Source organism: Prionailurus viverrinus, chromosome D4, assembly GCF_022837055.1.
Source record: "Prionailurus viverrinus isolate Anna chromosome D4, UM_Priviv_1.0, whole genome shotgun sequence".
Taxonomy (NCBI): Eukaryota; Metazoa; Chordata; class Mammalia; order Carnivora; family Felidae; genus Prionailurus; species Prionailurus viverrinus.
The window spans coordinates 69,070,493-69,084,398 of record NC_062573.1 but is presented as its reverse complement, the minus strand read 5'-3'; the positions used below and the strand labels follow the sequence as shown (position 1 = coordinate 69,084,398).

The 13,906-nt window shown below is 35.2% G+C and overlaps 1 protein-coding gene across 6 annotated transcripts in view; it reads left to right on the top strand.

Moving 5' to 3' along the window:
• The window catches only part of VPS13A (vacuolar protein sorting 13 homolog A), a 266,768-nt gene that overhangs the window by 202,511 nt on the left and 50,351 nt on the right, over nucleotides 1-13,906 (top strand). For all 6 annotated transcript variants that reach the window (XR_007146267.1, XM_047829766.1, XM_047829772.1 and 3 more), the window contains 5 exons: nucleotides 7,766-7,998; nucleotides 11,222-11,375; nucleotides 11,974-12,120; nucleotides 12,321-12,402; nucleotides 13,254-13,323. Coding sequence is in view for 5 of the 6 variants with exons in the window: in XM_047829766.1 (XP_047685722.1) it covers nucleotides 7,766-7,998; nucleotides 11,222-11,375; nucleotides 11,974-12,120; nucleotides 12,321-12,402; nucleotides 13,254-13,323 (686 nt within the window). In the remaining variant the exon portion in view is untranslated. The remainder of the gene's footprint in view (nucleotides 1-7,765; nucleotides 7,999-11,221; nucleotides 11,376-11,973; nucleotides 12,121-12,320; nucleotides 12,403-13,253; nucleotides 13,324-13,906) is intronic.

Sequence of the window (13,906 nt, the reverse complement as noted above, 5' to 3'; positions counted from 1 at the left end):
TAATGGTAACGTTATGTGTAAACATTTCCCAGTAACATTTTGAATGACCTTCAGAAATTTTTATTAAAATTTTATTACTCTTTCAAAATTCATCTTAATTTGACACCTACTCCAATGTCTTTTTTCTTAGCACTGATTATTATTTCTTATCGATGGGCCAGAGGTTATCTCACTCTCATTTTAGAGGGAAAACTGAATCATTAATCGTTTATTATAGGCTTGGTTTTGCTTAATAGTCTGTATCAAATTAAGGCAGTTGCCTTCTATTCTTAGTTTATAAAAATATGTGAGTGTATGTATGAAGGAATGAGTATTGAAAATTTTTTAAAGGTTATCCATTTATTTTGAGAGAGCCCCCCCCCACACACACACACACACAACACACACACACACACACACACACACACACACACACACACACACACTGACAAATGGGGGAGGGGCAGAGAGAAGGAGAGACAGAATCCCAAGCTGTCTCCACACCAAAAGTGCAGAGCCCAATGCAGGGCTCGAACTCATGAACTGTTGAGTCATGACCTGAGCCGAGATCAAGAGTTGGATGCTCAACCAACTGAGCACCCAGGTGCCCCATGAGTATTGAATTTTTATCAGTTGTTATGCTTTTAATTTTTTTCTTTAAAGAGATAACTGGACTTAATCATATTTGGGGGGGGGGATGAATTATGTGGTTATTTTTTTAAATATTAGACTAACCTTGCGTTTCTGGAATTGGCTTGCTAATGTTTTAATGTTTTACTTCTGCCTGTATTCACAAGAGAGTACTGTCTGTACTAGATTTTGATGTTAAAGTTTGCAGACATCTAAAACATGTTTGGAAGCGCATGTTTCTCAATGAATGTATGTAAGATGCGTATGCTTTGTTCCTTGAATGTTGGCTAGAATTCACCAGTGAAGCCAAGCCATCTCTGCCTGAAGTTGTTTTTGTAGGAAGGTTTTAAATTATGAATTCTCTATTGTTACTGTATATAGGACAATCCAGTTTTCTACTTCTGCTTCTGTCATTTTAGTTAGAGGTTTTCTAAGAATGTGTTTTATTTCATCTGATTTTCTGATCTGTTGATTACAATATTTTTATAACACCCATTTTTTATCTTTTTTTTATAGTGATTCTTTTTAATTCTTGGTATAGATTATTTGTGCTTTAATTCCTTTTTCCTCAATAAGTTTTACTTAGGATTTATCAATTTTATTCTTATGGTTTTTTTTAATCAGAAAACCATTGTTTTGCTCTTTTGATGATCTCTGTTGCACATTTTTGTTCATTTTCACCAATTTCTTCTCTGATCTATATTATATTCTTTCATCTTTCTTTGGTTTTAATTTGATAAATTTCTTTTAAATTCTTGGGATAGATAGCCATTAGTCTGCTCGTGCTGCCTTAACAAGGTACCTTAGACTGGGGGACTTAAACAACAGACATGTATTTCCCACAGTTCAGGAGGCTTGAGGCCCGAGATCACACTGCCAATGTGGTGAGGTTCTGGTGAAGCTGGTGAGGACTCTTCTTGGCTTGTGGATGACGACTTTCTCACTGTGTCCCAACATAGTGGAGGAGAGAATGAGTGAGCTCTCTGGTGTCTCTTATAGGGATACTAATCCTGTTAGATCAGAACCCTAACCCCTCCTTTATGATGTCATTTAACTTTACCTCCAAAAGGTCCTGTATCCAATAGAGTCAGTTTGGAGGTTAGGACTTCCAATATCATGAATTTGGGGGCGGGAGGGGACACAGTTGAGTTCATAGCAGACCCCTAGATCATTGTTTTTCAGATTTTCCTGCTTTTTTTTGTTTTTTAAGAGAGAGCATGAGCTGGGGAGAGGTGCAGAAGGAGAGAGAGAAAGAGAAGGAGAGAATCTTAAGCACACTGAGCATGGATCCCCAAACAAATCTGGATCCCACAACATTGGGATCATGACCTGATCTGAAATCGAAGTGGGACATTGAATTGACTGAGGCACCCAGCCACCCCCCCCGCCCCAGATTTTCTTCACTTCTTATATGAAGTCACTTAAAATCCCAGATTTGGGGTGCCTGGGTGGCGCAGTCGGTTGAGCGTCCGACTTCAGCCAGGTCATGATCTCGCGGTCTGTGAGTTCGAGCCCCGCGTCAGGCTCTGGGCTGATGGCTCAGAGCCTGGAGCCTGTTTCCGATTCTGTGTCTCCCTCTCTCTCTGCCCCTCCCCCGTTCATGCTCTGTCTCTCTCTGTCCCAAAAAAAAAAAAAAAAAAAAAAAAAATGCCAGATTTGCCTCCAAAAACAGCATTAGTTTTATTGCACAAATTTTTACGTATTTTATATTTCCTGTCCTTTAGTTCAAAATTTCCTAAATTTCATTTATATATATTTAATATTTTGCTTCAAAAATATATTTTATATTTTGGTTTCATGGTTACTTAGGTCATTGCTTGATTTTTAAAAATATGGGAACTTGCTAATAATGTCTGTTGATTTCTAACTTAATTCCACTGTGATTTGAGAACACACTCTGATTCAGTCCTCTGAAATTTATTGAGATGGATTTTGAAGACTAGCATGTAGTCAGTTTTTGTGACTATTTCATGTATATTTGAAAAGAATATGTATCCTGTGGTTGGTTACAGTGTTCTGTATAAGTCATTTTGTTCAAGTCTATTAATTTCTAAATCTTCTAGCTCATTAGTTTGTGTGTGTGTGTGTTTGCTTGTACATTACTGTGGAGTTGTATTCAAAATCTTCCATGGATATATACATTTATCTTCTTGTTTTGTTAAATATGGCTGTTATATTTTGAAAGTATGTGATTAGGTTGATACAGATTTAGAATTGTCCTATTTTCCTGGTAGATTGATCATTTTAGTATTTAGTCATGCATCATTAGTATATAATATTGCAATGCCTACCATTCTATCTTTGTTAGGTTTAAACATTTAAACTTAACAAAACTATCATAGGCCACAGTTTGCAACTCCCCACCTACTCCGAAGGATTCAGACCAGGAGACCCAGTGTGCCAGCTGGGAGCATCAGACATTTTCCACATCAGTTTAGGAAGCATTCTCTTTGGTTGGCTCAAATGACCATTTTGTTGTGATAGAACAAGGCTCACTTGGGTATGTTATGAGCCACTTTTGACTTATAAATGCTACTCCACAATAGCGGGTATCTCTTGTAACAGACCATGAGCATAGCTTACAGGTGTTCTGCAAGGAACATATAGTTCTCATCATACTAAAAGAAACCTATAGCTTCCTATGATCTCACAACATGCGTTCTTGACTTTGTAAAACCTGCTGTAAAATAATACTTGCACCAGTTTCCCAATAACATGAGGACTTTAAAACTCTTACTTCAAGGGTGCCTGGGTGGCTCACTTGGTTAAGCGTCAGACTCTTGATCTCAGCTCAGGTCATGATCTCACAGTTCCTGAGACTCGAGCCCCGCATCAACCTCTGCACTAAGCATGGAGCCTGCTTGGAATTCTGTCTCTCCCTCTCTCTGCCCCTCCCCTCCTCACTTGCATGCACACATTCTCGGTCTCTCTCTGTCTCTCTCTAACTCAATCACTTTAAAAAAACACAAAAACAAAAACCTCTTACTCCATTTACCTCCTATCGTCTTACAGATTACTCTTACGTGTTTTATTTCTAAATATGTGTTAAATACTGTAAGATGTATTATTAATTGCTTTTTGCAATTAATAGTCCATTTATTTATTAATTAAATATTTACTATCATTTGGGGAGAGTGCAAGCAGGGGAGGGGGAGAGAGAGGGACAAAAGATCTGAAGCAGGCTCTGTGCTGACAGGCTGACAGCGGTGAGCCCGATTTGGGACTTGAACTCCTGAACCACAACATCATGACTTGAGCCAAAGTTGGACACTCCACTGACTGAGCCACCCAGGTGCCCCGTCCAGTTATTTATTTATTTATTTAAGTTTATTTTGAGAGAGATCAAGGGAAAGAGCATGAGCAGGGGTGGGGCAGAGATAGAAAATCCCAAGCAGGCTTTGTGCCATCAATGCACAAACCATGAGATCATGACCTGAGCTGAGTTAAGGAGTTGGATGTTTAACCAACTGAGCCACCCAGGCTTCTTCTACCCCGCTCCTTTTTTTAAAGTTTATTTATTAACAATCCATTTAAATTAACTCATGTTTTCCTTTTTTTGATTTTTCATTCCAACCCATATCTCCATGTTTCCATTTGTGTTCATTTTTCTTCTTTTGAGTATTTTTCTAATGCAGGTCAACAGCTGACACATTCTCTTTCAGTTTCATTTGTCTGGAAATGTCTTTATTTTGGCCCTCCCCCCCCCCCTTTTTTTTTGGTGGGATATTTTTGCTGGATGTCAGATTTCAAGGTTGGCCTTTCTGTTTTTTCTTCACCTAAGGACTCCAGTATTATGTAAATGTTAGACCTTTTTACCATCTCCCTTGTTACATTGTGTATTGCTTCATCCTTTTGTCTCTGACCTTCAGTATGGATATTTTTTCCAACCTATCTTTGTACTTCTCTTGCGATGTCTAGACTCTTGAAGTCATCCATTGAGTTAATTTTATTCATTGAAATGATCAGTTCTAGGATTTTTGCTGTGGAAGTTTTTTATTTCAAAATTCTCTATCTCGTTACATAATTCCTTGATTATGTTAATCATAACTACTTGAAAGCCTATCTGGTTGATCTCTTGTGGATGCTTTTAAATTTTCTCCTTTTTTCTTAGTTTTCACTCCTATCTATTCTTTATGCATGTTTAATTTTGTCTGTGTGCTGGACGTAGACAATTTAAGGCTCTGTACAGTGTTAGCTTTTTCTTGAGAAGCTACGGTTTTGCCTTTGTCAGGTGGCTAGTCAAGGGGGAGATTACCATACTCTAAGTGGGGGTTGAAGTGATTTGCATCTAGTCTTCAGTCCTTGAAAGGACTGGTTTACTTTGAGTTTCCCCTGCTGCCTAGAATATAGCCCCTGGGGCCTCAACTAAAAGCCTAAGCTGTTGACCCCCTTTTTTTTCTTTTCTTTTTTTTTTTTTTGGTGTGTCTGTACTCCAGTTTTAGTCTCTGCATTTCTATGAGGCTTCACAGTATTTTTCTGATTTTAACTTCTTAGTGTCTGCTGCTACTTTTAGAAATGGCAGTTGACTTTTTAAGAAAGCAAGTCCAAATATAAAATTCATTTTGATTACCTTTCCTTCTCTTGCAGGTCTTAATTCTCACTCCCTTGGTAGCTTTTATGTCTTTTCAGACATGTTTTCCTTTTTATATTTTGTCTGGCAAAAAGCCCTTGTTCTTAGCAAGAGGGTTGGGCCAAGACCACCTGCTCATCAATTTCTAAGGCAGTAAGTTATAGTAATTTTTCAAAATTAAACTTGTTAGTGTATGGGAATGTCATGGCATTTTGTGTATTGATTTTTGTATTCCGAAAACTCACTAAATTATTAATATTGATTACTTGTTTTTTATTTTTCTATATGGACAGTCATACACAAATAACAAGGATTTTGTTTTTCCTTTTTTAATCTTTTCATTTTTAATTTCTTTTTGCCTTACTGGACTGGCCAGGATCTTTGTATACTATTGAAGTGGTGTTTGCACATATTTTTGCCTTCTGTCTTACCTTAAATTACATGCCTTCAACATTTCACCTTTAAATATAATCTTTACCAAAATTTGGTATTTCCTTTTTTGGAGGACAGTTTGATAAGAGGTTTAAAAAGAACTTCTCAGGGCACCTCGGTGGTTCAGTTGGTTAAGTGTCTGACTTTGGCTCAGATCATGATCTCACAGTTCATAAATTCAAACTCTGCATCAGGCTCTCTGTTGTCAGCTCACACCCTGCTTTGGATCCTCTGTCCCCTTCTGTCTCTGTCCTTCCCCTGCTTGCTCATGTGCATGCTTTCTCTTTCTCAAAAATAAAAATGAACATGAAAAAAAAATTCTCATCTACTCTTTGTTTACTAAAGGTTTTTATGATTGGATTTTGAATTTTATAAAATGCTTTCTTCCAAATAGGTGCTATTTTATTTGCATAACATTTTCTTCTTGCTTTAGACATCCATCTTGAATCACTTTTTGTCAGTATTTCATTCCTCCTGTAGAATGTCCTTGAGTGAGTACTTGTTGATGGTAAAATGTAGTAGTTACTGTCTCTAGGCATTTTTATTTTGTGCTCTTATGTTCACTGAAGGATATTTTTGCTGAGTAAGGAGTTCTGGGTTGAGTGTTATTTTCTCTTAGCATATTAATACATTTTCCCATTATCTTATGTGTTTCTATTGTGTCCAGCGTAGGTTTGGTTTTGTTTTGTTTTGCCTTGTTTTTTGTTTAATGTATTTGAGAGGTCTGCCTATAATTGACCTAATTTTAATTTTTTTATTCCTGGGTATTAGAATTTATTCAGGAAACAATACTGTATTTTTATATAAATAATCTCATTTGACCTTTTAGCACTTTTGCATATTTATATCATAGTGATAGCTAAAGTTTATAAAGATATATCTGAAACCCACTACAGAAAATTTGGAAATGTGGACTTCAGAATTATTTGGAAATAAATTAGTTTTCTTATTTCTCAATGTAGTTTTAATGCTGTATGTTTTATTTTAGAAAGTATTATAAGTAGATGGACTCTTCCTGAGTATTGACTTCATGGTAACTCCAGTTTTTACTATCAGTGCATTATAACATGAATGTGTACATACTCTGTGTTCTGCCCCCCCTCCATCTGTGGGGATTACATTCCAAGACCCCCAGTGGGTGCTTGATACCACTGCTCATACCAAACCCTGTATAAACCATGCTTTTTCCTAGGCATACATGCCTATGACAAAATTTAATTTACAAATTAAGCACAGTAAGAGATTAACAACAAAAACTAGTAAAATGAAACCATTATTTACTGTAATAAAAGTCATATGAATGTGGTCCCTCTCTCTCTCAAAATATCTTGTGCTCCACTTCTTATGATGATGTGAGATGATAAAATACATACATGATACAATGAAATGGAAGATGTAGGCAGTGTAACATAGTATTAGATTACTGCTATTGACCTTCTGACCATATGTCAGAAGGAGAATCATCTGCTTCTAATACACGGTTGACCACTGGTAACTGAAACTGTGGAAAGCAAAGCCACAGAGGAGGGGGACTACTGTATATTAAAATCTCCTGTTAATCAGAATATTCACTAGAATACTGACTAGAAATTCATGGCTCACTGTTAATTATTAGAATTTGCTGTATTCATCTTGTCACTGAACCTCAAGACCCTGATAACAACACAGTGCTTATGTATAAGGGCCTCCTGCAGAATTAACCCTGTGATGAATATCTCTGCTTTGTAGAGCATGCAACTGAAGTCTCAGGCATTTTTTATCCTATTTCATTCAGCTCTGTAAGGAAATACAAATTTCTGACTGAACAACTTTTTAACATATAACACATTGATTAATCTTAAAGCAGAGAAAATAATACTTTTTGTTATTGATTAGCCTGTAAGGAAGACTAGTTAGTTAGATTTTATTAAGATGTTCAAAGAATAGTTGATCTATCTTCTTGATTAATAACTTCATGATAATAATGACAGGAGCTAACATCAAATGATTTTAATTATGTAAATTTCCAAATGTTACACAATATTAATTCATTTAGTTTATTCAGTTCTTTGAAAGAGCTGCTGTCACCATTCTCATTTTTCAGTTGTAGAATCTAGATTTCCTGTTTGTTAAGAGCAAACTCTAATTTTTTATTTTTTGGTTGTTTTGTTTCAGGATATGATGACACCTATAAATTTGGGGAAAAAGACCATTTATTTAGTTTCATTCTTTGAAGGCTTACAGCGCATTATTTTATTCACTGAAGATCCAAGGGTATTTAAAGCAACATATGAAAGTGAGAAAGCAGAGTTAGCGGAGCAAGAAATTGTGTTGGCCTTACAAGATGTTGGAATTTCCCTCGTCAACAATTACACAAAGCAAGAAGTAGCCTATATTGGCATTACAAGGTTAGATGCATTAAAATTTGGGTAAAATTAAATGATTAGTTCTTAATAAGAATGGTGACTGTAAAATCTAAAATAATGTAAAGCTTTGTAAACATGCTTTTGAGATTATTTTTTTTACCTTTTGAGATAAAGATATATCAGAAATCACTTTTATAAATCCTGTATTATGTTGATGATTCTCTCACCTTTCCAAAAAGTTATATTTATTCAGCTTATCAAAGGTATACCTTATGTAACATGTCATAAGGAAGAATTTAATTTTCCATTACCACCCACCACAGTGTAAGATACAGGATAGATCCTCCATAAATAGTTGTTGGAGGAATAAAGCCAATCACTTTTTAATTTGACCTTGACACTTTAAGATATAATACAGTGATACTGAATTTATCATTTCCCCTGTAAGTCATTTTAGAGTAAAACTTATTCTTTCCTTTATTCCTTTAATATTCCTGTTCATAAGTACCTCAAGTAAAATTAATCTGTATATATTAGTGCCTGATTTTGAGAGCATTTCTAGATTTCCAGCAGGAAAGTGTAGTTTTGACCTTGACTTAAACTCTCAAATAAACATATACATTAAAGGTAATTGGTACAGATTTAAATTTGTTTTTCTATATAAATTCATCTAGAAATGCCCTTGATTTTTCAATGAATGGAATCCATGCCATTTAAAAAGGAATATTAAAAACTATTTTCTTAAGAATTTTTATTCCCCCAAAATGTGTTTATTTGTTAAGTGCTATGCTACATTGTGTGAATGCAAAGGGGGATAATACATGATTCCTACCATTCTGTTTAAGTGAATACAAATTTTAGAGGGAAATGATAGAATTATTAATTAACTTACATACTTAAACAGGGTGAAGTAACTTTAGAATGTTTCTATTCTGTACACAGGTCTCTCAGCAATTTTTCAGTAAATTACTTGTTCCCTGCTCTCTTAGATTACTGTTTCACACTTTGTCTTGTTTTAAAACCCCATTCTCTCTCTCATCTTGCTGCTTTGTATCCCATTTCACTGAGAAAATTAATGAAAAGGAAACTTCCAGCGACCTACCCCTCCAAAAATCACAGCTTCCTACCCATGAGCATTTCTTACCCATGTCCTATACCAACATCTTCTCCACAGTAATTACACTAATACATGTGCTACTATTAAAAAATTTTTCAACTTTGCACTCTTTTCCGTTTCTTTTTGCCTTCTTGAGGCATTGATCCAGCAATTCTCTTCTTTCTCCTATGTAATAATTTTTGGGTCTCTGTTGGATTATTCCCATCAGTATTAGTTACTTCAAAATAAAAAATTCTCTTGAGCCTACTTTCCCTGCTACCTACTGTGCATTTCTTGCTTTCCATTTATAGCCAAACTTGTCAAAAGTGTCATCTGGTAAAAAAAAAAAAAAAAAAAAAAGTGTAATATACTCATTATTTCCTAATTCGTTTTTTTACCCATTTTTTTAACCACTGCCAACAGGATTTTACTTTCAACACACCATGAAACTGATCTTGTCAAGATCACCAGAGACCTATGTATTGCCAGGTCCAGTGTAATTCCCAGTCCTCATGTTGCTTAAGTTTGTAACACAGAGATCCCTTTTCTCTCTCTCTCTCTCTCTCTCTCTCTCTCTCTCTCTCTCTCTCATTAATGTGGTTTAAAAACTTTTTTTTTCATTTATTTATTTTGAGAGAGAGGGAGGGAATGCAAATGGGGGAGGGGCAGAGAGAGAGAATCCCAAGCAGTCTCTGCGCTGTCAGCCTGGAGTCTGACATGGGGCTCCATCTCATGAATTGTGAGATCATGACATGAGCCGGAATCAAGACTCAGTCGCTTAACGGACTGAGCACCCAGGCGCCCCAAATGTGGTTTTATTAAAGCACAGAAAGGACTGCCACACAGATCCCTTCTTGATAGTTTTCTTTGACTTGACTTCCAGGATACCTTCCCATCCTTGTTTTTCTTTCTTTGCCAGAATTCTCCATCTCATGTGTTGATTCCTTGTTTTCTCAACTGCTTAATATTGGGTGCCTTGAAGCTCTCAGACATGAGTCCTTTTCTCTGTTTCAAATACCACATATATGCCAAAAATTTGAGCAATATGTATATCTTTAACCAGACATTTGTCCTGAACTCCACGCTTGTATATCCACTGCCGACACAAAATAGCTACTCTTACATCTAAGAGACTTCTTTAAACTTCATATGTGTAAAACCTAAATCCTAATGTCCTTTTACGAAAACCTCCTTCCCCATTGGAATCAATGACTACCTCCCTCTAGTTGCTCAGGTCAAAAGCTGCAGGATCATCTTTGATTCTTCTCTGTATATACCCCATACCTATGTAATAATACAATAATTACAAGTTCTGTGCTGACTCTACCTTCAAAATAGACACAGAGTCCGTCAGACTGGTCAAGTTTTTACTGCCTCACTGTTCCACCCTAGGTAGAGCCATCACCATTTTTCTCCTGGTTTATTCCATTAAACTCCTAACAAGTTTCCAGCTTCTAACCTTTACTCCTATCCTTTCCCCCTCTGTCCCAACACACATTGTATTCTTTACAAAGTTTAAGTCAGATGATGTGGCTGATCTCATAATCTTTCAATTCTTTCCTAATTTCAGAATAAAACTCAAAGTTTTTACAGTGTCTTACAAGGCTTTACATTCAAAGTCTATAATCTGTAAGGCTTTATATTACGTGGCTTCCCACCATCTGTCTTATTTCATCTTCCACTCTTAATGGTCCCTCTCCCTGAAATGCTCTACTCTGTTGTCTGCTGGATAATTCCCTTACCTCCTGTAAGGTTGCTGAAGTCTCATCTTCTCAGTGACACGCCCCAGTGACCATGCTGTTTTACTACTGGCATATCCCAGTACTCCACATCCATCTCACCCTGTCTACTTACTCTTTTTTCAAAAGCATTTCACCTCTTACTAGTTGAAATATTCTAACTTATTATATTTACTATTGTCTGTCACTCAGTTACGATAAAGCTCCAGTATGCAAAGATGTTTACTGATAATATCCCTACCACCTAGAATAGTGTCTTAGTAAAAGTCTAAGTAGTAATAGAATGAATTTGTATTTTTAAACTTGTAGTGTGTTTGCATATAACTGAGGATATTGTAAAATTTTACTGAAAGTTTTGGAACTCATGTAATAAACCAGCTACAATGGAAATGTTTATAAATGAGTACCATGATTTTTGCTTTCATATAAGTTCTGATGTGGTTTGGGAGACAAAGCCCAAGAAGAAGGCAAGATGGAAGCCAATGAGTATAAAGCACACTGAGAAGTTAGAAAAAGAATTTAAGGAATATACTGAATCTTCACCTTCAGAAGATAAGGTTATTGAGTTGGACACTAACATTCCGGTAATATTTTTAAGTAATGATGTGCGGTTTTAATTTGTACCTGTTGTAAATAGATGAATCACTTTTGATTTTTTTTAAGTTGATTTATTTATTTTGAGAGAGAATGCGGGAGGGGCAGGGAGAGAACTCACAAATTGACTGTGAGATCATGACCTGAGCCAAAACCAAGAGTTGGACTCCTAACCGACTGAACCACCCTGGCACCCCTCACTAGTGAATTTTTAAGGAAAGTCTGGTTTCCTTACAAAACAATTATACCATATATACTTTATATAAAATGCTTTAAAGGGAAAGTTGTCTATATTAGCAACTCATACTTTTAAGAAGCGAATATGTTATTTTAGTTACTTGTTAAATTTTTTTTATCATTTTTTAGTAAATTTATATAAAAAGTGATACAATAAAAAGTGAATATTTTTTGTGAATTGTATTTAAAGATCCAACCTAAACCTAATCAAATTGCAAATGTCTAATCTAATCAACTATGTAGCCTATTACTTCAGTTAATATTATCTTAAAGTTTTTGGTACAAATTTCGGATTTTAATCAGTTTATTAATTCAGAGAAATTGTATTTTGGGGGGGGGCATGTTTTTCAGGTTCGCTTCACACCTAGTGGCACTAACATGAAAATTCTGCAACCACATGTAATAGCCATACGAAGAAATTATCTTCCAGCATTAAAAGTAGAATATAGCACATCTGCACATCAGTCATCATTTAGAATTCAAATTTACAGAATACAGGTGAGTCTGAAAAGATACTCAAATTGTGTTCATAAGGAACATAGCAATAAACCAAATGTGTTCCCATGGTCACTCTAGTACTTTGATTTCAGTGTTGAACTAGACTGCTGATTCCTTCTACTTATTAAATCCTGTTATTCTAGTCAAGTTCTGTAATTAACATGTTAATATACCAACCTGGTTTTTTTTTATTTTCATAGATCCAAAACCAGATACATGGTGCTATATTTCCTTTTGTGTTTTATCCGATTAAACCTCCCAAGTCGGTCACCATGGATTCAGGTTTGTATGTATTTTAAATTGCCATGAAAATGTTTGTATTAGCTGTATGGTTTATTTTACTATAAAAATATGAAATGAAACCATTCTCAAGTTTAGTTTCTATGGGATCATTAGAAAATTAAATAGCATGGAAAAGGAACAACAGGTACTCAAGGTCAACACAATATTGAATTCTGAAGAAAAGATTAATTAGAAACATTAAATATTTAGAAATATTACTTAAAAAATGGATTGCTGGTTTGTAAACCTCTGATCTAAAAACCAGTAGGATCTCTGAATAAATTTTGAAGGAATTTAAATTCAGAGTGGTTTCCAGCCATGAAAACTGTCCTGTATTCTCCAAGTCAGTGTGATGACAAGTCCTTTGTTCCATTCTCTTCCCCTTCACTTCTATCTTTTCTATCCCTCGTACCCTCACTTTGTCTTTGCTACCCCTGCCCTTGCCTTCCAACCCCTACCTCCACACCACTGGCTTTGAACTCTCTAAGGTGGTATTCATAATCTTCTTGGAAGCTTTTGACCATTGTCCATGCCCAAGCCCCTCCACCCAGAAGTCCAGGACGAGACCCTGAAATCTGTGTTTTCACAGTGTTTGCCTTGTGATTCTAATGCGTACTTCTCACTCACTAATTTAAAGGATTAGTTATCCTTAAAGTGAATACAGATAACTTAAAAAAAATCCTAGAGTCTGAAATTAAGACTGTAATGGATCTTGCAAATAGCAATTTTAATTGATACTCATAATTTAGTAAATAATTTAGGTCTCCATTGTAATGTGTATTAAATTGCAAGAAAGTGCTTATCTTCCGCTTAAAGCATCGTGGGATTAATCCTATTTATTACTTCTGCAGCTCCAAAACCCTTCACAGATGTCAGTATTGTTATGAGATCTGCAGGCCATTCCCAGATTTCACGTATTAAGTAAGTGTCTTAATATGTTTCTTGTGTGTTTATTTAATGTTTCGATTTAAATATGTGAGCTAATTGTACTCTTTTAAAAAAAATTCAGATGAGTCAAATGTTTAAATGCAAAATACTAAATTATACAGATCATTAGGAAAAATCTATTTTATAATTTTGGAGAGTCAGAGGCTGTGAATGAAATATACTTAGGTATTAACTGTGAGTATTTTGCTACTTTATCATTTGTTTTCTGATAGGTTTTCTTTAATTACTGCATATCATTTTAGAAAAAAGAAAGAAAATAGTATCTTAAAATTAAGTCACTATCCAGTCTAAGAAGTAGAACATTGACAGAAACATCCATCTGTATTTACTCTCCTATTTCTTGTGTTCTCCACCCTATCAACCAAGAACTATCTTCATCCCTTTTTAAAATATAATTCTATTAAATATATGTATTTAAATATTCTTCTTTGTGTTCCCTTTTTTTCCTAATTAAAAAAAATTTTTTTCAAACTGAACATAGACTTTTGGGGACTGGATTTTTTCATTCAACTATTACTAAATTTTATTTTCTGTGTAGGTAGAGTTTATTATCACT